The sequence below is a fragment of the Rhipicephalus microplus genome, chromosome 5, assembly GCF_043290135.1.
Source record: "Rhipicephalus microplus isolate Deutch F79 chromosome 5, USDA_Rmic, whole genome shotgun sequence".
NCBI classification, from domain to species: Eukaryota; Metazoa; Arthropoda; class Arachnida; order Ixodida; family Ixodidae; genus Rhipicephalus; species Rhipicephalus microplus.
Genome location: NC_134704.1, coordinates 72,818,782 through 72,844,513, shown reverse-complemented (window position 1 = coordinate 72,844,513; position 25,732 = coordinate 72,818,782). Strand labels below are relative to the sequence as shown.

Genomic DNA, 25,732 nt, shown 5'->3' with positions numbered 1-25,732 from the left:
GATCGAGTGGACGGGAGGGTGAGGCGCATAGAGGAGAGAGAGAGAGAACGGCAAGAGAAGGAGCAGCGAAGCACTGCACCTACCCTCTCCTACACGGCCTCTACACACACACACACGAAAGCTTCGCCGAGTCCCTGCAATGCGGGCACCCTCACACGCCAGAGGGCACTCCACCTCTCCACCCACTCTCCGCGCACACCACCTGCTCCGGTTGCTAGGGGCGAGGATAAGCGCACCAACACACAGTTGTTGCTATGAGAGAGAGTAAAAGCGGAGAAATAACACCTTCCGGCGCACGAACACTGAGAGATGCCTGACATGCCCCATCTAAGAAATGCATTTGCATTTCTTAGTCGGGTCATGTCTACAGGTGCCCGATGGTAGAAAGCATACGAAAATGACACTTGAAAATTCGATGTTACGGCTAACTTCGGGGTCCCAATAGCAGAGTCTGATACAAAATTATTTTCTCTGTACAGGAGATACAGTTAAACCCCTTTATGAGAGGCATGCTCTGGGGCAGCAATTCTTGTCTTTTATATGAGATGTTTCCTATAGGCAGGGTACCTCGTATGCATTTTCTTATCAACCCATACCTTACTGTAGGCACACTGGTGTCTCTTATATCAGTGTCTCTTATAAATAGGTTTGACTGTACTAGAGGCTATGGCAAGCAAAAGGTAGAGGGTTTGCAAAGAAAGCTTTTGTTTCATTAAAGACATTTCCAGAAATCACCCAAACTTGATCCTACTTGATTCCAAACTGAAGGGGTCAATAATGCGTTCACTGTATCATTCATCTAATCCAACCAAACTTTCTTCAAAAGCTAGAAGGCTTATGGCTTCTCACACGTCTCTCAAGAGACAAGGTACACACCTCACTATTCTTGTAAGGTTCCGGTTCACTCCACTTCCACTGATGCAGCTGTCCCGTAGAACTGAGGGCCACAAGCTCCGAGAAGAGGGCCACAATGTGCACAAATTTGGTGCCCTGAAAGGGAATAATGATATGGTTTTATCAAAAATGGCATCCCTATTAAATCTAAGTCGACTCAAACTACATTACTAAGAAGTTGCTTCTTATATTAGGTTCATTATATCTGAAAATTCTCTATAAAAGCACAATCTTAACACTATATTATAATACTGTCCGTTGTCACAAACTAAGCCAAAATCACGCACACACCGATTCGATCGACAAACACAACACTTAACCTTAACCCTTCTCCCAGTCCTGATGATCATGATGGTGCCAAAACGTAGTGCTCTCTCTCGGCCAATCTCGCACGTTTACTTACTTCGTTATAACCGATATTTCGTTATACCCAGATTTACTATATAGAGGTTTCAGTGTACATGAGTTTTTCATCGAAATGTACCTTTTTTATTGAGAGGCATTTTTGTATTTTTCATTGAAATACAGCTGACATAGCTTAGAAAAACCCTAGGCTTCATGCTTAAGGGGAGACGCGGGTCGAAAAGTCGCGTTTTTTTTCCAAATTTCACCTTTTCTGTTTTTTGTTGCTTTATCATCTTTATACATTATATTTTGACATCTGAAAATATCACAGCGAAATAAGCATCAGAAGTCAGTGAAAAACGCGTCTGAGTGAGCGGCAGTGACGCGCGGCATCACGAAATTTACACAAAACGGGCTGCTGTTCGCGTGCTCGCGGGGCCGCGAAGAGAGCTGTCCGCCATATTGCGGCCGCTGGCTCGTGTAGAGTTGTCCTTACTCTCCACGATCCCGGTTCTTGAAGTCTCGTACGTTCACGAAAAATCTAAAAAAAAAGCAACAAAAACAGTCTTTTCCCGCCGTTTCAAACCGCGCGCCACTAACGCAGGGCCGCCATTGGCTGACAGCACCCGTGTTTTCTTGCCGTAGTTCGCTTCACTGTTTTCCGGAGTTATTTTTCGCTGTTTTCGTGCGATGGCAAGCCCGAAAAAGGCCGTTGCCGACCATCGGAAATACAGAAGTAAGAACAAGTTCAGAGGGAAGCGGCGGAGGACGTACAAGAAAGCCACCGCCAACGAAAATGTCCGCGACGGGCCAGCGGCCGGTAGGCCTAACATCGACCACGGCAACGTCGACCATGGCAACTGCGACGACGAGATCAACGCTGCAGTGAATTTTGTGAGTGCATCGCAGAAAAAGATCGCGTTATTCGAAAACGACGTCAGGCCGAATGCCGATCGTGCCGAAAGCGTAGTGCTGTGCGAGTTGGGTGCATTGACGGCCGTCGTCGCAGGCGCGGCATGCCCCGTTTGTCACGAGAGTAAACTCGCAGTTCGGGCACCGAATAAAAAGCGGAAAGGCCTTTCGGCGTTTCTGGAGCTACACTGCGAGAATGCGGAGTGCTCGGAGAGCATCCTTTCGTCCGCGTACTCGTCGAAGCGGGTCGCGTCAGATGGCGGCCGCGGTGCAAGCAGAAGCTACGACAGCGGGAGTTCGCGTGACGCCTTTGCCGTGAACCTGAAAGTGGTGCTTGCAGCGCGTGCCGTCGGTATCGGGCATGAGCAACTTTCACGATTTTGTGCAGTAGTTGGATTGCCAAACCCTATGCACCATAAGACCTTCCATGCTATCGGCAAAAAGATTCACAGTGCGGCAGTGAAGGCTGTCTGTGAAAACATGCAAAGGGCACGCAGCGTCACCAAAGAGGTGGCTGGTAACAGTGACGTGCCAGTCATGTTTGACGGCACATGGCAAAAAAGAGGCCACAAAAGCCACAATGGTGTGGGAACTGTAGTGTCCTTGGACACTGGTTTGTGCCTGGACTATGAAGTGCTTTCCAACTTCTGCCTGGCGTGCAGTTTGCATAACGACATGGGAGGCGATGAAGAAACATGGCAGGCGTTTCATCATCCCGTTTGTGAGAAGAATTGCGACTGTTCTTCGCATGCCATGGAGGCCGAAGCTGCAGTGCGCATTTGGCAGAGGACTGTGGACTATGAGACACCCCTGCGGTTCACCATCTTCCTAAGCGATGGAGACAGCAAGGCCTACAACGGGGTCTGTGATGCCAACGTGTACCCTGACACTCCAATTGAAAAAGAGGAGTGCACCAACCACGTGGCGAAACGTCTGGGCACCGGCCTGCGGAAGCTGCCAACGCCACTTCCACGAGGGGAGAAGCTGAAGGAGACCACCATCCAGAAGCTTCAAACTTACTTTCAGGTGGCCATTGTGAACAATCGGGGAAATGTCCACAAGATGTACACTGCCATATGGGCCTCATGTTTGCACTCGTGCTCAACAGACGGTGCTGGAAGTCACAAGTTCTGTCCTGCAGGCCCAGACTCGTGGTGCAAGCACCGACGTGCTGAGGCGCAGGGCCAGCCTGCACCGTGCCACACCCCCCTCCTGACCAAGGCCCAGGGTTTGGCAGTCCTCCCAATCTACAAGCGTCTCACAGATGCGAAGCTGCTTGCCCGGTGCCTCCACGGCAAGACACAGAACGCGGCCGAGTCCCTGAACAGCAAAATATGGCTGCTGTGTCCAAAGACCCGGTTTGCTTCCCGGACTGCTGTGGAAACAGCCACAGCCATTGCAGTCCTGTGGTTCAACCGGGGCCACGCGAGCTTTGAAAAGGTGCTGGAAGAGCTTGGGGTGCTTCCTTCGGAGGCCCTGGTTACCCTCAGCGACCGCCGAGACAGCATGCGCATGCACAAGATGAATGTGCGTCAGACCGCTGAGGCGAGGGCACACCGTCGCAGTGCAGCCAAGAGGGCCCGGGTGGAAGAGTCCTGCCGCACCAGCCGGGAAGGGAAAACCTACGGTGCTGGAGAGTTTTAGACAACTGATATTCCCTCTGGACATGTGTGTATGTGTTCAGCACAAGTTTCGTGCTACTGCGTTTTTCATTTTTGTAAATACAGACTTTCAAACTTTCAAACGCGTTTTTCTCATTTCGCAATTTTGGCCAATTTGCATTTTTTGCGGGAAGTGTTTCGGGCACTTAGAATGGTCATACGACGACGAAATTTGGCACACACATTGAGGAGAGTGCGTAGGGTGCCGATATCTACTTGAATCAGCACAACCTATCAGCTGTAAATATCTATTAATAAATTTAATGGTGGTCGAGTGGAAAAAAAAGGGTAGTTTGCTACACAGATGTTTTTTTCATAGTTTCAAAGTTGGAGCACAATTTCTAGCTAGATATCGGCACTCTATGGCTAATAGGGAGCAAAAGGAGCCATTGAACAACTCTCTGCATGAACATTTAGTATGCGCGAAAGTTCCCGGAAAACTTATCAAGTTTCACCATTACTTGAAACACAACTCCCAAACTATTGCACTTATGTAAAAACTGATTACAGATTTGGAATCAGGAGGAAAAACTGCATCAGTGGTCCAATTTCTGAAGCTCTAAGTTGAATAACAAAAAAAAAGTGCTTTCGAGGAGCGTCTCCCCTTAATAATGCAATGACATAGCCACTGAGCTATCAATAATGTGTATACAAGTTCACAATGAACTCTGTTACGTTACAGAAACGATTTGCAAATGCATTAATAGTACTGCCGACAGGCAATTCAACAATCAATAATATGGACACTCTCCATCATTAGAACAGATTTGATGAACTATACACAAGAACAGGCAATATTTAGGACATTCTGCCGACTTCTGAGCGAGCGACAAAATAACCAGCATTATTGTTTCACTGACCTTGTCAGGCCAGTACTCTGGCTCCTCCGAAAGCCAAAGCGGGCTCATCTTCTTGGCGTCGGCAAGGTCCGAGCTGCTGTCACGCAGAGCTGTCTCCAGCCACCGCCGAGAGCCAGAGTAGTGGCGTTCCCGGACCCTAAACATGCTGTCACGATCACGGTCCCTGTCTCTGTCCCGGTCCTGGTCTCCTGCAAGCCAAAAACACGAGTGGTACGCACACCACACATTGTGCATGAACACTAGAACCAAGCACCTGAGAACAAAGCAGCCAAATTATTACCTCTCAACATTTATAACCATGTCACCGCATAAACAGAAAACATTAGACGCATGTTTCTAGCTTGTTTTTTTCCCTATTACAAAAGAATCCCACGTGAATTCACATCATGCGTAACATTGTGAAATGTAACGAATTAGGTTTATGATTTGGTTAGGCTTTGATAACCTAGAACACAATGCGGTCAATCTTGTAATATTGTAATATGGGGTTTAACGCCACAAAACAACATGATTATAACATACCATAGTAGAGGGTTCCAGAAATTTCAACGACCTGGTGTTCTTCAAGACGTACCTAACTCTAGGCACACAGTCCTAAGCATTTTTGAATGCAGTCAATCTTCATCAATTACTAAAATAAACTCAGCTTCAGTGCCTGCCGACAATGTTCACTACACTCAAACCTCGATACAACGAATCTGGATATAACAAAATATCAGTTATTACAAGCTTGTGTCAAAACCAGTAATCCAATTTTAGAATATTTCCTAGCTTTTCTCGAAGTAAAAGTGAAATTTTCGGCATTGATAAAGATCTACCCGCAGGGCTTTTTTTTTTTTGTTCTTTTCGTGTCCCAGCTTCATGACGTAATGTTACGCAAGAAGCACTAAGAGGCAGTTTTTTCTACTTGGAACTGCTTGAGGGTGGTTGCAAACCAACACGCACTCAAACTTGTAAACATGTAAAGCAGAACTTGAAAAGGAGAAGAAAATTCTAAATTAAAATAAAGGGCACGTCTACCACGCATAAAAAATGCAAATCTGTTTCGATCCTCCAAAATTTCAAAAATAAAGCATGTCGCATGAACTGGGCTTACCAGCAGGTTGTGGTGCACTTACGAAACGTCTCACAGCTAAAACAGCATCCACATATTGTTTTAAGAAGCGTGCATCATGTAACCACCAACATTTGAAACAAAACTTATAAAAGTTGCAATACAACAACGTGCACCGTATTGGCACAGCCACCAAAAGACTTTACCAGAAGAACTAAGACAGCTTTGTCGAAGTTAGATGCGACGTAACAAAAGGAAAAAAGAAAAAGTACCGAATCTTTTTCTTCAACCTCCACGTGTAGTACAAGCATTTGTAAAAGCACGGCCCCAACATTGGGGCCCATTATATGCGCAAGAACTACAAAAAAAGAATAATTTGGCTACTGGGACAGCAGATCAATCATAAGCATGTTTTTCCTATACACCATTTTTTTCCCCTGAACATACAGCCCACTTGCATGCACCCACTATGTGAAGGAAATTCAAATTATGTTGCACGAGAGGCTGTTCGTACAACAGTCACATGCAAGCAAATGCAGAGACGACAACAATCATTAATTCGTTCTGACCACATTAGCGGCTTATTTCAACTTTGGAGAATAGGTGTCTCTCCTCATCAACACCAAATATATGAAGCCAAGAAATTAATTAGAAACTCGGAGCAGTCAAAAATTAACGCTTTAAAGGTTTACACTGTAAAGCAGTGCTGTGGCTTTTGCATTCGAGGCATGCGCGATGCAAATGGTTTAAAATGCATGCCTTTTTCTATCATTTTTCTTGCTTGCCATCTGCTGCCACATTTCAGGAATACGGAGAAATTTTTTTATTCACCAATGTCTCTTTGCGTGTTTATACATATGTATTTTTCTTTCCAAAATGGTGCGCTAGTGTACGCAGTGAGCAGGATACAAGGGCTTTCGATTTTTTTCTTAAAACTGTTATCGCTTCTTGCACCAGCAAGTTGATGGCTGTTTGATCGATCACTTGTTACTCTTTTGTTTATTGGTCCCTGGGACGCGATTACATCTGCTTCCACGCGGCGCTAAATTTTCCAAATGATGCCACCGCAGTTGCGCAGCCCATTCTGGGAACTCTGAAAAATGTACTCCATCTCGTTTGCGATAAGCAAAAGATTATGAAAACTTTTTCACTTGTTTTTCTTTACAGGCGGACGCACAATCATACAGTTCTCTCCCACGCGCTCGCTGACGCAGTTCGCTTCACGCCGGTTGCTCCGCTGCTAGTGAGTCGACAGGCAATTTTCCGAGCATCAAATGAACCAGATTCATTGATTGTCACTTCGTCAGGCAAGAAATTACTGAAGAGTTCACACACTCTGATGATAGTGAAGAAGCGACATCCCAACAGTGTGCCCAGTGAGACAATGCAGACTGGATCAAAGGTGACAATGTTCCGGTTTATAGTGTTTTAGGATTTAGCTTGACATTACACATGAATAAGCCATGTGTACCGACCAGCAATGCTTTTCTCGTAACTTGACCATCATGTAAAAAAAAAAATTTACACAATGTTCTTCTTAAGTAGAATCGTTTGAAGAATTTAATTCAGAAATAAAAAAAAACATTTTTGAAGTGCACTTTGCAAGAAAATTAGACCCTTGAAGGGTTAATCAAGCTTTTGAAACAAAAAAATATCTGCACTCTCTTGTTTTCTCATGTGACCCAGGCGTTGGTCTTTGATGTTAAATGCAATTAACAAATGCCCTCAATTCCAAACAGACCAAAAAACTAAGTTTTTGAGGAGCTCACTTGGTAAAACAATGCGGCTTAGTTTCATGAATGCATGCCATACCATTCACAAAAGGGTGTTAGCCAATGAAGGAGCTTGTAAACGAAATCAATCTCGAGATGCATCGCTAGTATTCAAACCACAACAAGTATTTAAGTTCAAGGAGCCGATTTTCTGATCAAATATAAGTAACAATAAATATTATTTTATTTGAACTGAAAATTTTGAATCTTTTTACACTATTATCGGAACAAGTATAGCAACCGTAAAAAACATTTGTCAATGTGTGACACCAGACGTGTCTTCTTAGATCTAATAATCAAAGGAATGTTCACACTCCTTCCTAAAAAAAAAAAGCGCCAACTTACCAGAACGCCCTCGACTGCCAGTGCGATTTCGGAGATTAGCATATCCAAACATGTCCTCAGAGAACATGGCGTCCGCATCGATGATCACGCTGGGGTGGTCGCCGTGGATACCAGCGTCCAGCAGGGATATGAGGTCATCTGCAAGGTCATGAAACAGAACGTGAGAGGATAATTTACAAAACACTGGAATCACGAAAAAACCATCAAGAAGCAGTTGAAAGAACCATGCAGCTTGGCTGTACAGTGTGAAGGGCAACTGAAATTTCGTACAGGCTAATGTGAATGACTGCTGGGCCGACTACCGACGATCGACACAGGAGAGAACAATGCAAGGCTACACTGACAATATATCATTGCGACTTGCGCTAGCACTTGGCTTCAAGCAGTAACTACAGAAGTGCTAGACCAATAAAGACAAAGATTGCATTCAAAAATTACACACATCGTATCATATAATCATTATGTATATCTTGGCCAAGATATACACCTCAAACATAGTGCACACCAGTAGCCTAGCCATGTCTTGTTCTTTCACCTTTCTGACCTATGAACTAGACCTAGGTGTACTAAATTTTGAAGGGTATGCAAGTAAAATGTACTGTATGTTAAGGGAGCAGACTGGCCTTAGACATTTCTTGTTTATTTCTTCAGTGATCTTGATCAAACTGCACAGGGTTACGCAGTTTTTTCTGCTGATTTCAAATATTTAGTTATATTTCCTGTAACTCGCCTTGCTCCTGAGATATCTTAAGTTCACCCACTATTGTTTAAGGCCACCATAGAAAAAATTCCTTAATTAAGTGATATTTAAGATATGCCAACTAACGACTATAGATTGAAAGTATGCAAGAGTATTTGTTTTTAGGCCTTTCTTGGTTATTTTACAACAAAATGAACTATCCATTTTCAAAAGCAGTTGGAATTGTGTTACAATTTTGATGAGTAATTAATTTAAAAGGCTTGTGCTCTAAATTCTGCTCCCATACTTACATTCTACACACATACAGGTTTCCACTGCAAAAAGAATCATTGTTGTACCTGTCCTAGCTGCAGATATATTGAGGCCTCAAAATTGAATAGTCGTAAATTTACTTTTTTGAGAAAAATGAAAAAACTGAAAACATGCAGTTTCTTCAAAAAGCAACAATCATGGTGCGCATGTTTTGCAATCCTCATAAAAGCGCTCATAAATTGGTAGTAGAGCTTTAGACACAAGTGCTGGCACATTATAAAGAAGCCTCAAAGTTGGTTCCTCATTTTTTTTTGCTGCATGTTAACAGCACCAAGAATCTGGACAGTTAGAATGACATTACAAGAAAATTACTGCTTCCTGATGTGTGAAAATTTGCAAAGAGATATAAAAATACTTGAGAAACCAAATATGTCAGTTTTTTTTAAATGAATTTTTTTGTCACGTTTTGGTCCCAAAGACCAGTCTGCCCCCTTAAATGTCACTTCAAGTATGTCATCGCACATTCATGCATCTAATTCCCACTCGTAATAAATACCGTTTCCTATAAGCCAAAAGCATTGGCAACAATATTTCGAGCTCACAACTCAGAATCCATCAATGACGAAGTTTACTCGCTGCTTTTTGCACCGATTCCCGATAAGATATTTGAAGCACGCTGCTCTCTAGGCTTGTAACTGTACCCCTGTGCGTCGAGTCCACGTGCATGAGCAATGCTACATGGGAACGCATCGGGCAGCCTGGGAACAAAACAGTCGCAAACACGAAATCACAGAAGAAGGCGGCAGCAAGTACATGCCTGCGAGTCTGTTGGCCATGCGGTGAGCTGAAAACAGAAGACAACTTGTGCTATTTAGTCTGAATTTACATGTGTTGCTAGTAGAAACAAAAGCGCTTTTGGCTTATGTCTTCAATTTCATTATTTATAACCTGAACCAATGTAATTTTAAGCAATACACTACACAAAGCGCAGTCAGAATCCCTCTAGAAGCCCACCAGGAAGTATACAGTTTGTTCACTTAAAAAAACCTTGTTCCGAAGTAATGAGCAAACTAAAAACTTTGAACCCTAGAAAAATTTTGACATTCATTACGATAAGCTACATTAACGATGCACAATACACAAACAGCCACATTGTTTTAGTGTCTCTCTGGGTACATGTTACTGTAACGAAGCAATGAACACATTACGTTACCAACACTAGATAATGACTAGATACCGCACCAAGGGCCACCGGGATAACTGTTAAGATGTAGTAGCATAGAAAAACAGTGCACCAGTGGATTGTGCTTTAAGACTGCTTTAATGTGATCAACCATTTCCATTCATCCCACTCTAAAATCTGCGTACACATACGTATTTCTCTTGCATAGCCTGGCGGCTCAGCTTGCGGCATGATGAACAGAGCTTTGAACAAAACAATTCATTTGGACATATAGACCATTGTAGTGAAGCCAAGTGCTGCTTCAAGCAAAATGCTATGCACACACACAATAAACAAACAAATAAATAATTGAAACTGTTCGTGGTATTCTTGCCAATATACTGCTCAGCTACAACTAGAAAAAAAAAAAGCCCTTTCGAAGTTATGCTTCCACGTTAAGGAATACATTCTTCTAGCCTATTTTCTTTGTCCCAGACCTCCACTGAACCCCCTATAGGAGGTATGCACTTGACGTCATCCACGAGAACTAGCTTCAGGATCGCCATTTTGGGGGTCCGAGCGCTCGCCGCGTGTGCATAGAACTCGCTGCAAACGCTGTGTCCGATATCCGTAAGGCTGCTTGGATGTCTAAAGACCTCTAGCACACATCCTGCACGCCGAAGCATGGACAACAGGATGGGGCATGCGAACAGACCTCCAAAATGGCACAGCATGGTATTGCCGCGTTGCGGATCAAGGCTCACTGCATACGCCTACAGCGTCCTTCCAGGATACCCTACTTTACAGCAGTGCTTCAGAACAGCTGGTGCTTTGCTTGCTTTTTTTTTTCTTTGTGCAATGCTTAACTCCTCTTAAGATAAGGGAGGCACGCAAAGCAATACTAAGAAAAGCAGTGGCACTAGCCTCCAGGCATGTATGACTCCTGACCATCATCCACGTCTTCTCCATCCTCGTCATCACGACTCAGCAAGTTGTTCACAGCCAGGTTCACATCAAGGTTCTGAAAAACAGACGCACACAGGAGTGAAGTGTAGGCCAGGTCTGTCGGTGTCTGCATCGATCGTACGGCACCACTTGCATCTCACACTGCCAATTTCCAGCAAAACAATGTGGAGCTAAAAGACATTCGACCTTCATATTTTGTGGACAACACAGGACACAAACATGCGCTGGTTAAATTCTGAACGAAAGCTGCCTTTAGCCTAACAGTGAAACCTACGCACAGTGAAGAGATGTAAGATTGCCCTGAAATATTTTCGATAGAAAAAATCTTTAGTATATTGAATTACCTAGATATGGAAATTCTTAAAATCATTCAATACATCCATACCACTATATCGCCTGAAACAATGTCCGTGTCAAGTATTCCGCGAGATAAAAAAAAGAAAGAAAAATGAAGCTTAACCATCTAGAATCTTCTAATATGCGAGTGAAAGAAACCAGGCACAAGAAAAGAAAATAACTCACCGTACGTTGAAGCTCCCTAATAATGAGGTTTCGGGACTTTCCCTGAAGCACCACTTGTGCCTTTCAATGAAAGAAATAACAGCATGTTTGTCAGTGTTGAAGCACAGCATTCGGGCCACACCCAAGATGCAAGACATGTGAAACACAAAGCTGTGAATGGCAGCAGATGCAAGCACCCTACCTGGGAGACGAGCTCCTCTGGGACGTAAGGGGCAGGAACCACAGGGCGCGAACCCATGATGACACCCGAACCCCGGCCCCGTCCTCCTGTGGAACGCAGGATGCGGCCTCGTGACCGGGTGGCAGACCTCGAGTTAGAGGCTCCCGAGGAAGCAGAGCCGGAGGGGGCTGCCGTCCCGGAGCCTCCCCCGGACGCTCCACCGGCTCCACCACTTCCCTTTAGGTTGAGGCGGGAATGATGGTGAGAAGTCGCACTGGAGAGTATTCTGCATGGGAAGAGCCTGCTTGAGTATCTTGACGACTGCAGGTTTTTTTTTTATTATTACTATTGAAGAGCCAGTAAAGAGGCTCAGATTTCTTTTTACATCACCCAAACATGCACAACAATTTGTACAATACATCGGCGCAAACACATTTTTCGAACATTACAATGCCTCGCGCTGCGCAAGCCATTCATTTAAAAAAAATAATAAATAAAAAAAATTGCCCGCAGCTTCCCTCGGGGGAACACTGAGGAGGATGCGGACCATATAATTGGTTAACGAGGTGTTAAAGTGCGACTTACTTGGGTCGATGGCTAAATTGGTTAACGTGGTTGTGAAATGGGGTGTTAAATTGCGACTTACTTGGGTCGATGGCTAAATTGGTTAACGTGGTTGTAGGAGGGGGTGTTAAATGAGTGAACACGTACATACGTATGCGAAAGGGCGGCGCTGGTCGAAGGGACGTCGATCATTGTGTTTGTGGATTCGTTGGAATTCATTTCACCGCAACCTTGGACGTCGACGCGCCGTACAAACCAACCGACGAGCGGCAACTGAGCGAGCGAGCGCCGACCTTGAGTATATATACAGCACGACGGCGCATGCACTGTCAGCTGTTGAATGTTCTCGAAGCGCGACGCCACATGCGCGTCCACTGGAGAATCAGGAGAATTGTAGATGTCGAACGCGGTGTGTAGAGGAGGAAGGGTGCACAGATGGTGGAGGAGTGAAGCGCGCGCGGTGTGTAGAGGAGGAAGGGATGCACAGATGGTGGAAGAGTGGGCGACGGCGCATCCGCGCGCGTCAGCTGTCGAATGTTTGAGAAGCGGTGCGGACGGCGCACTACAAGGCGCAAGTATAAGATGCTTCCGCATCTAATAAAATTTTCCACACCTCACCAATGCCCATCTCCTTGCAGTGACACAAACATGCCAATGGATAACTCGAAGTACCACTGAGCTCGTCGATTGGTCCTTTGCCGTACAAACAGCAAATTGGCCCTGTCATGATGTAGTTTAGGCCACGTAGTCCGCATTTTCATTTCCCTGTACTGCCCTCTGAGGTTTTGTAGCCTCAGACTACTGGGAAGTGGTACTACCACAACGAAAGCCTCCCATAGCAAAAAAAGGCTTGTCGCTACTTTATCGCTAGAGGACAAGTGCTCCTCGCGCCGCGCTTTCTCCCTGCGCCACAACACGTGCTCAAGGAAGGGGGATGCCCTGCTCAGTCATTGGTTGCCTGTCAATGACGTATCGCTGACGTCATGTCACATTTCCAAGTGGGTGTAGTCATAAGGATGGGCTATGCCTTCCCCGCCCTACGGCGGAGAAGGGTGGCAAGGCCGCGCAAATATTTGAAACCAGCTGAAACGCATGTTGTAACCCCTATAACTGCCCCGCCACGGTGGTCTAGTGGCTAAGGTACTCGGCTGCTGACCCGCAGGTCGCGGGATCAAATCCCGGCTGTGGCAGCTGCATTTCGGATGGAGGCAAAAATGTTGTAGGCCCGTGTACTCAGATTTGGGTGCACGTTAAAGAACCCCAGGTGGTCGAAATTTCCGGAGCCCTCCACTACGGCGTCTCTCATAATCATATGGTGGTTTTGGGACGTTAATCTCCACAAATCAATCAATAACCTTATAACTTCCCTATTATAACACAAATTCGCAAACATGATGCGGCAGCATGTTCACATAGCAAGAAGTGAATTTTTGGACCTCGAGGTTGTTCGAGGCGATAGCCTTAGATGCCTGATCAAACATGAAAACAGACTGTAGGACTGTAGGAGGCATCAACGTGAGCACGAGTGATGCGAAAAATCACCACGTAATGACATTTCCATACTGCATTACAGATCGCCAAAGTTAATGCATTGTAGTGCCCTCGCTTGGGCAACGCGCAATGCAGCGAGCACGCGGCCGCAAACGGAGAAAAATAAAGACTGAGCTCGGAAGTGGCACGTGACGCCAAGGCCCGCATTCCCTGCTGGCGTCAATTGTTGATCAGGCACTTCTTTGCTTTGCTCCTGTAGTGTAAGCATACAAGTGGTGACCTAGGGCGAAGACAATGACTGATCCAAACACACCCTCAACTGAACAAGCCTCATGTCTGCAAGACGTCTCGGCGGTGCAACTGCGTATTCCGTCCTTCTGGCACCAGAACCCGCAAGTTTGGTTTCACCTGGTGGAGGCCGTCATAGAACATACTCGCCAATATATTTGCACCTGCATTCCCAGGGAATGCAGGTGCGAAAGAATTTTTCGCAGGCTAGTTTGCTCTGCTATACAAACTTCCTGTATACAGTGACAACTCCAAGTGTGAACCCTCCACAAATTCCAATGTTTTATTGCGATACTGAAGTCAACTTTCAGCTACCGACATGACACTAGCTTGACATCATGCTACAGTACTAATTATGGTGACTACATGCAACAATGTGGCTGGTTGTGATGAAGTCAGGTATCGAAACTTCAAAAATGGCCGCCTGTGCACCACCCACCAGGAGCCTTGACACGGAGTGGCCATTGAAAGTCAGATATCTTGCGCAAGCCCGCAATGAAGACCTCAATGTGTTTTGACGTCAGGGTACAGCAGGAACCTAACTAGCTTTTAAAATTATACTGTAATTACTGTTTCAGTGTGCATTCACAATTAGTAGTACCTTTTCTAGGCTATTGAGGGCTTGGCCATTCATATGCGCAAGAAAACGACGAGTGAAAATTTCTGCATCAGCACCGGTTTCAACATCAAAGGGCAGTTTTCCCACACCACCTGTTCAGACTGGCCATTTTGTAAACATGGCACCATACAACCAAATAATCAATGCATACTCACACTTTTGACATTTCAGCTTTACTCAAGTCCAGCCGGTCTGTGAGAACGGAAAATGCAACCCTGCATATTTTGCCATCCTGTAAAGAAAACAATCAATCTCCAGGCGAGTGACTCAAAATGGTCACAGAACATGCGTCAACATAGCAAAGTAGAAAATTGGTCGAGTTTTTACAAATTTTGAATAGTAACAGAAAAGAAAAAGAACAAGAAAAGTTCGTTTCCATTTATGCCCTTCACTTCCTAATAACGACTCAGTTGCCAATGTGCAGCGGCGTGCACCTGTAAGCCTCCTCTACGCTTCTGCCACATACTTATTACCTACGGTACAAGTTGGTCAAGCAATGCTAACGAGGCACAAGAATGTTCTCACATGTTTACCTACACATTTTCACGTAATAAGTGTGCATTCAAGAAGTACAGCAAGCAAGGGCCTCACCTCAAAGAGAAAGGCAATGTGCGATGGTCCAACAACACATTGGATAACATTAGAATTTCTGAAGTTGTTAACAACAGCCGGAGGTGAATATCCAGTGCGCAGCTTTTCGCCAACTTCCCTCAACCTGGAAATAAATGTAATGACGAAATGAAGCAACGCGCTCGATGTAAGTCATTCATGGCGATGTGGATTTCTACAAGCAAATAAAAGGAAGGCATAAACTTTAAAAACGCACAGAGATTGAACGTCTGCCGTCGACTGCGAGAGACGAAGCACTTGGGGACAAGGGCTTTCTGATACGTATTTACACGGCGACTTCGAATTATCGTCACGAAGTAGTCGCTGTTTCAAAAAACAAGTTCGGCGTGCGCCTTCGATGGCTGTACAGTCAAAGACCTCACAAACTGTTAGGTCGGCTACAGCTGTGGAGTGTTACACATCCTAAAGGGCCAAGAAGCTGTAGGTAAAACATGAGTGATTTGACGTGTCAGTTCACAACGCAATCTATATAGAAAAAATCTCTGATCTGGTCTCGGTCACCGAGATTCGCGACGCCGATGCAAGGAGGTTACACAATTCAACCACACACGTTATAATAGCGACGCGATGCGTTTCCTATACGCAGATCAATTAAGTAATCGTGGGTTTTGACTGGCTAAACTAAGCCGAAAACACAAGCTCGGCAATAAAACGACATAACATTTTTCAAGACATTAAGCTGCGTCAACAGGTTCTTTCGCTTTTCCCAGTCTATTTAGCAGTTAGTGATCGATGAACATGGTGCCTTCACAGATTCGAAATGTACATCACACTCTTATGCAACGCTCCCGCGAAGGCGCGGGGAAAGATAGAACACAATTGGAATCGCAGAGCTGGAAGTAGAAAACTAGAGCAAACACCCCATTGCTCAAGACCATGGTCACACAAGAAGGAAACGGCTACATCGGTGAGAAATAGCCACAACGCGAGGTTCGGCAGAATTTTCAACTCCTTCGCAAAGTGGGTGTCACACGTTAGTGGCGTTGTCAGATTTCATTCAGTGCCTGCGGTAGTTCACAGATGCGAAACGAACAAGCGTAATAGATTTAAGCCTAACTTCCCCCAAGCACACCGCGCCAGATTTCGGCCGTAACACACCTTTCGTTCAGTTGGTCGTCATTTCCCGGGAGAGGAAATGCCAGGAAATGTAAATAGGACATGACTGGCGGTGTATCATGAGGCGGTGTATTCACGCAACACGTCCGACTCGAACGGTTATCGGCATATCCACAAGAGGAGCGACGCTGAACTTGGTTCGCAGTCGACCACGACCCAAGCAGAAAACAGCGCAAATAAAACGAAGCCAAATGAAGCCGACCGAAGCTTTCACTTCCGGTCTTTTCCGGCAACGTTTTTCCGGTAGCAACAAGCTGAGCCACCTGGCGGTCAGACATTACGGTGGTTTAATACGTAATATCTTAGAATATTCCGTCATCCTATTTGCGCTTGGACCGTATGGAAGCTCACAAAAAGTTCGAAGACCATGACTTGCACGTAGCACGGCTTTTACGTAGTTTCGCTTTGCGTTGCCAGAAAATGCGCCCTGCTGGCGTTTTTTTTTTTTATTATTCGAGCGCGCAGGTTTGAACATTGAGGAATGTGAGAAAACGCGGTAAAAGCAACGTTTTTGTTATTCGAGTGCTTGTCTCTATAGCTGCACCAACCTTGGCTGCACCTTTACATATCTTGCACAACCTGAAATGGATGCGGCTTGTTGGTTCATAGAAAGAATATCGGCACACAATTACGTCGAACAACAGACACCACCACACTGCAGCGCTGAACCTGGCGACTTTTTTTTTTTTTTTTCAGATTTACATCACTGCACACATCAATACCTCGACACTCTTCAATCAGTTTCTTACTCATGTGCTTGCTGATTGATTCTTTCCGCTTCACTGAAGAGCGACTCACTTTGTAAATGCAAGCGCAGCGCAGCAATAGCGTCCGTTTCTTGTCTACATCATGATTGAACACTGTATTTTTCACAATAAGGTAGCTTCTTGCACCTGGTTAATAAACGAAATTTATTATTATTATTTTTCTTATATGTGCATGTTGCTTCTGTTGTTGTTTGCAGCACAATGGTTTCAGAAAATTTTCATTCGTCAACCAGCTTGGCAAAACGTATTAGTCCTGAAACAAACGTTGACTATCTGGTGCAGAAGGTACTATACTTACAGAATGAATAAAGTATCTTTAATGTCTTTCATACAGCAGAGTGTGAACAAATGGCTGCTGTGTTTTGGAGTAATGATGATTTTTTTCCCTGTTACATGAATGATACAATCCTTTTTTGAGAGCCCGGAGCAGACATAATGAGTGCGTAAGGTCATACACAAAAGAAATCAAGTATCCAAGTCTCGAAGACACACACCATGGGATAACACATATAAGACAGCACCCCTGTAAACTAGGCACTACAACACGGACAAAATATATAAACTACAGTGTGGCTTTACAGACATGTGGGCGTATTGCAAAAGCCACATCATAGGACAAAAGTTCTGAGACAATTCCATGCACACTTGTTGCTAGGAAAGTACAAACATCGTAGCAGCAGTCAGAATGATAAACTGGGTATAAGTTTTAGCATTGTCTGAGGAGAAATCTGCAAGGACGATGACACGCGAGAGTACATTATGTATGGTGTCAAAGCCCGAGCCTTTAGGCAAACAAACACCTTCAGTGTCAACATTGAAAAAACAATTCTTCATAAACTGCATGTGGTAGAGGCAACACAAGCGAGTTAGGAATCACATTCAGACGTAAAGCCACGGACCACAAAATTATAACATGTGCACATCAACAGGATCTCTACACCGATTTCAGTTTTATCAAGGCTTTGATGAGAAGACAATGAATTATTAACTGGTAAGAAGAAAAACAATAGAGAGAACCTATTTACCGTCGCTCTCTCCCCCACTTCCTTCTGTTTTTCTATTCTTCTTCGGGCTGCATCATTTACAGATGCTATAGCTCAGCAGTCCGAGACTGCTACGGTTATTTCACGTACCTACAAAATGAAGTTACACAATTACAGTTGTTGATTACTATGAAGGGTTTCTAACTTGACTGCTTTGTGATATATATCTTGTCATGATTGTATAACATCTGAACAGCTTCCCAACATAATTTTCTCAGTGCCACACATACACAAAAAAAAACAGTTGTACAGCCTGCTAAAGAGAAAGGGCACTCTTACAATCATTATGCGTTTTTCACCACTGTATCCACAGCGAGAAGCATTTCGTGTCACTGAAAAAGCAGCTTATAACGAAAACGTATCCCTTGCTTCTAAAGAGTATAGCAACTCCCAATGCGGGGCATAGGGAAATGTGCCTGTTCACAGCAACATAAAACTCCCATGAGAGAAATGAACAAAAATGCAAACACATCAAGGCAGCACAGCCAAGTCGGCACAACCAGCAATTTTACTGTACAGGAAGGTATGTTTGAAATACGAGCCAACTATGCGTCAGGTGCCACGAGACCAAAATGTGTGCTGCGATGGATTTAGAAGATGCAGGCGCTTATGACGCCAACTTTTGTACTGAATGGCTTATCGTTTGCACATCAGTGCGCAGGAGTGTTCGTTTTGAACTGTTACAAATGTGACAAACATCTCGATTTATGTTTTGATGAGACAGCTTTTTTTAATTGATGCTCAGATAACAGTGGTTAACACAAGCACTCATGGACAAGAGAAAGAAGTTTCAAAGTAGTAAAACCAATATATGCAACATTAAAAAAAATTAATAAAATTGCACATGTTCAGTTACACTATGTAAACTGCTTACAGCGCTAATTACAGCCACGTTACAGATTCAGAGCCTGTACGCTGAAGTGCTACACCACATGTAAAGGTATTTAACATGAACTGCACAAAAATAGCAATGTTACAACAAAGTTAAGTTGACAACCATAGTAAGCAGGTCACCAATACTTTCAAGGTATCTCATGCCAGGTGCATCAGTTCTCAAGTAATTAAGAGGAATCACATGAGACAACAAAAAAGGCAGCAAAAAAAAAAAAGAGCTGCTATCCATGAAACATTAAAAGACACCAAAATTAAGGACTGTCTTAGCATTACTGGTCTGAATGCGGAATCAGAACAGTGTTCCAACAGCTTCAACAACTTAAAAAATGTGCTCTCAAGCCACAACACATCAGCAGTACTGAAATGTTTACTTTATACTAGGCTACACAGACTGAAATAAACCTTTGAGTATCAAAAAAAAAAAGTGCTTTTTTTTCACATGGTTTTGTTCCATCATCTCGAAATACAGTACTATAAGAACAATAGTCAAAATATTCCTATGCATTTGCCAACATCTGTCATGTTTCGCAAACTTTCCCTCTTGTACCTCACTTAAGGTTTTGAAAATAAAAAAAGAACCACAATGCCAGAGGAGTTCAAAACTTTGAATTTCAACCACTGTTTAACAGGCCACTCTTTCTAGACAGACTGCCCCAAAACGTGGACCTTTGCTTTCAGCGTTTCCAGAGGTTCCATGATTGTGAATCCTTTGAACTCTGCCGTTGTCTTATGCACCTTTCATAGTCTAACGGTAATGGCGTTTGCTCTGCACCACAATACACAGCTCTGATCGAAAGAGCCCTGAATTATGCCAAATGCAAGTTGCAACAAAAATCCACAAAAGTTCCACACTGAAGGCAATGCAATCCAGAACATTAGGGTGCCTGAAACAGATCAAACCTTGCAAGTAGCCCACCCAGTCCGACCTCATTTACATGTAATGAAGTCGCATGCGGCATAAAAGCCTTTATTGTATTTATTATCCATAAGCTTGCATTTTTCAAATTTTCATATTCACGAGACATGTTTGGGATTTGATTCATTACAACTGATTAATTGCTGCATTGCATTTCAATTGCATAAACAGGCAATTGTGTACAAAAGTATAACGAAGCCATGAATCATTTTCTGCTCTCTGCATGCATCACGTTAACAGGGCACGATTACGGTGCAATGTATGTTTAAAAGAACATTTTCCAAAATAATTCTACGCAGTATTTTTATAACACACAATACGTCCTACTACTCACACAATAATTGCAAGAACCACAACAAAAATTCTATTAAAGCAGGGCACTGTAGTGTTTTGTTATAATCATTTATGTTAGACACCACTAGCCATTTACAAATGGTAATTGCCTGACTACGGGAGAAATTATTCAGCATAGTTGCCATGACAAAAGAGTAAACGCAAGTCTATTCGAATTTATTGGTACTACGGAAATTCGTCGCATCATCTAACAATGATTAAGACATGAGTGACATGATTTTCCGACGCCGGTAGATAAATACAACCAGTTGCACTTGAATGAAAACTCCTAATGAATATCAAACCGCATGTGAACTGGCAGGTCAAATCCAGAGGGGCCATGTTGGCTACCACAACTTCATTCTAGCACAACAGTAGCCTCAATGTCAAACCGTCCAAACCTACAGAATGTCTCACGCTGACTGTCTCTGGACGAACTCATCTAAATGACGAGGCCGAGACAAATTACGCAACGAAAATCCTCTATTCAAGCCGCACGAATCAAGCCTTTAAGATGCACCTAAAACTTGCAAGGCTAACTGTAACCGTAAGTAAGAAAGCGATATGCACACGACGAAACAACGATAAACAGAAAGAACTGACAACCATAAAAGAGACCTCCCAAAAACTGAACCTTAAAGGTGTTTGGGTGCGGAGCGTATGCACCATTGAAGCGCAAAAGCAAGGATACGTTAGCCACAATTACATGACATAATTGATGACACGAACCACACTCTGCGAATCTTTGGACACTGGACATTTCACACGAGCCAGGCAATCGGTGACGAAATATCAACTTCTTGAAATTTCATTACACTGCTAAAGCGGCAGAGCTGTTATCGCGAACACGATAACAATGCCGGTCGCAGAGTCACTCCAAGCATAGATTCTTCAGCAAAAATAAAGATGTGCAGTTCAAAATAAATAGATGGACATGCTTTATTTACAGCTTCTGTACTCCGAAACTAACATGAGTTTTGTCCGACGATAAGGTTTAGGACATTACGATTCTCTGACATGGGCTACAAACCAGTGTTAATGTGTGTATACAAAGCAACAACTACTTGTTGGTCGGGGTGTGCAAATAGTAAAATTTATAATGCGATCTAATAGGGTACAAATATTAAAAGAAACCCATTTCGATTATTCATTACGCTCACACTTCACATCTTTGAGGTGACATCGAATATATAGCATTCACGGTCTGTTTAACACAAGGATAAACTGGGTTGATATACATTTAACACATGTACTTGTAAGCTACTTTCACAAACAGACAGCCCAGAAGGATCTTGTAAATATTTTAACAACTACTTCGAGATGTCATCGACAACATAGCAATTGCTTTACTATGTTACGAGTACAGAGCTCACACAGTAAAATGCAACGAATTAGGTTAAAGTAATGTGCATCCTTTTGTTACTGCCTTCAACTCATGTCATGTAGGCATAACTTCGACTCGAACATTCGCATCAGAACATTACTTTTAGCAGCCAGGAACGTAGCAATGTGACATCATATCTGCAAGATTCTAACGTGCCCCCTATAGTAGAGTGCAGATAATTTTACGTTGCAAAAATAAAAAAAACTTGATGCCAATTTGGCTTTTGAGCTATATTATCATTTGCACGCATATATGAGGGCTACATTCACCTAGAATGTGCACACTAAAATCATACAAATATGGCACATTGAATACCAATCACTACATTTAAGGGATACTGAACAAAAATTGGAAAAACTGACGAAACTTTGAAATTCCGAACGGATGATGCCACTGTTTCGATAAACGGAGTTGGTTTCCCGTATTTTTGAGCGGTTAATTGTATTTTTGATGGATTGTGAACACACGCGACTGCTCGCGCTCCGTCAAAATCACCGAGGCGCATGCAGGATGCATGTGTTCTTGTCCTCCTCTTCCTTTTCTCCAGCTGTCTCTTCACTCCACTTTTTCACTTCCACAAAAGCGCTGGCGCTTTCCCCAGCCGGAAGAATTGTTTGCTGTTGTTGCTGCTCATGCCGGTTCTGGGAACTGAAGTGGAAGATGAGTGAGTCGAGAGACGCAGGCGATGACTGGCTTTGTTGGCTTGCTAGTTTCCGGTGAATGTGAGGTCGCACAACGTCACATCCTTTAGTTCACAGTGCTGCCGCTAGACACGACAGTTTGTGAAAAACACATTAAATTCATCATTTTCCCACAGTTTATGCTTGGAATGAAGGTTGTCTTTATTGATTTCAGGATCCAATCTATCGATTTGACTGAAAATATTGGCGGCAAAAATTTTGTTCAGTATCCCTTTAAAAGTTTTGTTGTCTCGTTTCAATCCATGAGCACTTAACATGTTTGCAAAAGCAGAGAAGCAAGAAAGTAAAGCACTACGCATTGCTTTTAAGTAGGCTTGTGCAAATATTCAAATGGTTTGATTGAATATTACAGTATTCAAATTTAAACTCTAGTTTAAGTTATCAAAAATTTCAAGGTAGTATTCGAAATGAACAACTGAATGTGTATTAGTCCACTGTAACCCCCTGTAAAGATGGTTTCCCTGCAGTAGATTGTTTCTAACCCGTGAAAGCATTTATTTAAAGGGACACTAAAGGCAACTATTAAGTCGACGTTGATTGTTGAAATAGCGGTCCATAAACCTCGTAGTGTTACTTTTGTACCAAGGAAGGGCTTCTTTTTAAAATAAAATCACGTTTTAGTGGCCCACATCGGGTGAGTGCACTTCAAATTACCCACCTCAAGAAGCGGACCAACTCACTGTTGGCGTGCACAGCGTTGGCCGGCTTTACTGCGCGGTTGCCAACACTAGTACACAAAATGAAAGCAGTGGGAGTCACAGCAGCAACAACGGCCACTGATCAATTTCCTGCCATTAGCTCCGAGATGGCAGACGTGTTTTGGTTCAACTGCGTTTTGCTAGATAGCACCACCTGTCCAGTGCAACTACGCGAAAATGGAATTTTTGAGCCACTCGCGCCATTCTCTATAGTAATATCCGGCCATTCATTTTTCCATGAATCAAACAGAAACGAACAAGCAGCATTTTATTGCGTCTCTTGATGCACAGATGGTTTTTTATTTAGTGCAGCTAGATTGATTACTAGTGAGTAACTGTAGGCTGTTCGTCTGACGTTATTGGTATCATTTTGAAAATGTCCTACTGCGGCGCATGTATTCTTGTGCATTTACCTTAATTTCTCGGTAAGTAGGGCACTGCTGTTGATGATATTGCCGTTTTAGATGTTGTCATACATTGAACTTTCACTCCGACGTAAATTGTCATTTGACTTTAGTGTCCATTTAAGTGTATATTAGTTAGCATGTAAAGGTGGTTTCCTTACAGTGATTTAATGTTAAGCCATGGAAGCATTTACTTAAATGTATATTAGTTAGCATATAACCCCACGTAAAGGTCGTTTCGCTGCAACAAAGGCGTGCTAAGCCGTGAAAACACATCTTCAAAAGATGTGTTTTCGCACTGCTACAATGCCCCACTTCAAAGTTAAACATATTACTCTCACATCGATTAATCATTTTATAGGTTCAAGAGCTTGTCATACCAGCTAATATGCTCCAAGTAAAGTAAATTTTAAAATGCAACATACTTTACAGGTGATCACTAGCATTCTATCGGAAGAGTCAAATCCTGCTACTATTCAAAGTCGTTTCCACTTCCTTTGAAAAGGAAAAAAAAAATGGGGTTTTCGCATGCTTATTTTAATTCTTGAGAAATATTGTGCAGGTTAGTTAAATCATGACAAATATGCCTTTTCTTTAGTATATATGATAGATACTATTTGAATTTGTTCAAAATTATTTGACAAAACTCACTATTCACTTTAAATTTACTTTGAACCTAAAATGCACTATTCGAGCAAGCCTGGTGTTAGGTAATGCAAATATGCTGAACTCTGTCAACTTGCAAAATAAACAACTGTTAGTACTGCAAGTCCTCCGTCTTCTCCCTTTTTGTGAGCGCTCGTTGATTTTTAGCACTTATTCTTTTAGTGATCATGGATAGCCAACTAGCCCAACAGCCGGTTCTGCTAAAGTACAGTTTATGCAGCCATACTGATGGGAAATCATTCAAAATAGTTCTGAATTCAGAGTAATCCTTCAGCCTGGTCTTCAGAAAGCATTCACATTTCTTAAATGCCATACAATACAGACTTATTTCCAGAAGAACCATAGTTCCGGTGGATATAGAGTTGCCACCTTTTCTCAAACCAAATTCGGCTTTTCAACAAGGGGGATGTGGGGGGAAGGGATGAGATACCAGCGAGATTAAAATAGCATTGAACAATAGACGTCACATCAGGTCTTTTTGACATTGCTTTGCTTGAGCCAGAGAACCCTGATGTACAAACAAAAAGGGCACACTGAACTAGCCTAGTAGTCTAATTGCTGGCATAAAAATACTCGTGATTAGAATGACGCTTCGAAATAGTGTTTCCTATATAAACACTAGAGGGAACTCGGTCGGGCGCTAGTGTCTATGGGAGCTGCAACGCATGGTGCTGCAGCAAGCATGGGAATGATGGGTACTACACGGATTTGCTTAATCTTCATACTTCTGGCTCCATGTGTGTTCGTGTGGCATGAAGCCGTTTTCCCACGAAACGAAAATCAGCGAATGTTCAGCAGTTACGCTTCACCACCTTATTATTTTAGTTTTACCATTTCAAATCGGGGCACAAAGTTCAAGAGGGTTCGTTCTTTCTTTCGAAAGAAAGCCAAAACCAGCAATAAACGAAGCCACAAGGGCGATTCTCCACTCACAAGTACGAAGACTGGGCAAACCAGTGTACTACCCATCATTCCCATGGTCGCTGAACAATCGCAGTGCCAGGGTCCCCTCTAGTTAATTTTAGAAAACTCTATGACGCTTCGTTCACTGCTCTGAAAAAAAGAAACGAACAGTGACGGAAGCTGTTGACCGGCAAATGGCCTGCTGTCTAAAAAAACGGACAGGTGGCAACCCTAGGTGCATACCATGGACTCAACAGCTTCACTGGGCCAACCGTTCACTGTAAGGAATACATATTTAAAGAAACGAGTATCTAAGTACATGGAATCAGAAATTCTCAAACCAAGTAGCACAGTCTATTCAATTTGTGTTCAATATTTTTAATATTCGCACACCCCCTTTATCTAATAAGTGTATAACCACATAAACAAAGCTGTAAAACTATGTAAACAAGGAAATAAAAATAAGAAGGGAGAGCAAGGCTAATCCAAGGGCTTTGAAGCAAATGTTTGACCACATCAGTGGTACTAAATACAATGAAGCCACTGCTACACGAGAATCGCGCATGAAATCAACAATGTCTGAATGAACAGACTACCAAAACTAAAAAATGATGACAAAACGGCCAACCCCAGCACCTAATTACAAGTTCCCATGCCAAGATCAGCGAAATGAATGACCCAGCGTCGCACTATTACCGGCAGACCTGGCA

The 25,732-nt window shown here is 43.3% G+C and overlaps 1 protein-coding gene across 7 annotated transcripts in view; it reads right to left on the bottom strand.

Moving 5' to 3' along the window:
* hyd (E3 ubiquitin-protein ligase hyd) overlaps positions 1-22,375 on the bottom strand; it is a 132,950-nt gene extending 110,575 nt beyond the window's left edge. For 3 of the 7 annotated variants that reach the window (XM_075895679.1, XM_037425302.2, XM_037425305.2), the window contains exons 1-9: positions 16,296-16,508; positions 15,159-15,282; positions 14,723-14,799; positions 11,627-11,891; positions 11,446-11,505; positions 10,882-10,978; positions 7,844-7,981; positions 4,673-4,860; positions 877-990 (exon numbers count right to left, since the gene is read on the bottom strand). In XM_075895679.1, coding sequence (XP_075751794.1) covers positions 877-990; positions 4,673-4,860; positions 7,844-7,981; positions 10,882-10,978; positions 11,446-11,505; positions 11,627-11,891; positions 14,723-14,799; positions 15,159-15,282; positions 16,296-16,357 — 1,125 coding nt within the window. In that variant the 5' untranslated portion in view covers positions 16,358-16,508. Of the gene's footprint in view, positions 1-876; positions 991-4,672; positions 4,861-7,843; positions 7,982-10,881; positions 10,979-11,445; positions 11,506-11,626; positions 11,892-14,722; positions 14,800-15,158; positions 15,283-16,295; positions 16,510-22,145 lie in introns of those variants that run through there. The other 4 variants (XM_075895677.1, XM_075895678.1, XM_075895681.1 and 1 more) reach the window with 3 other exon arrangements.
* Positions 22,376-25,732: the final 3,357 nt, after the last annotated feature.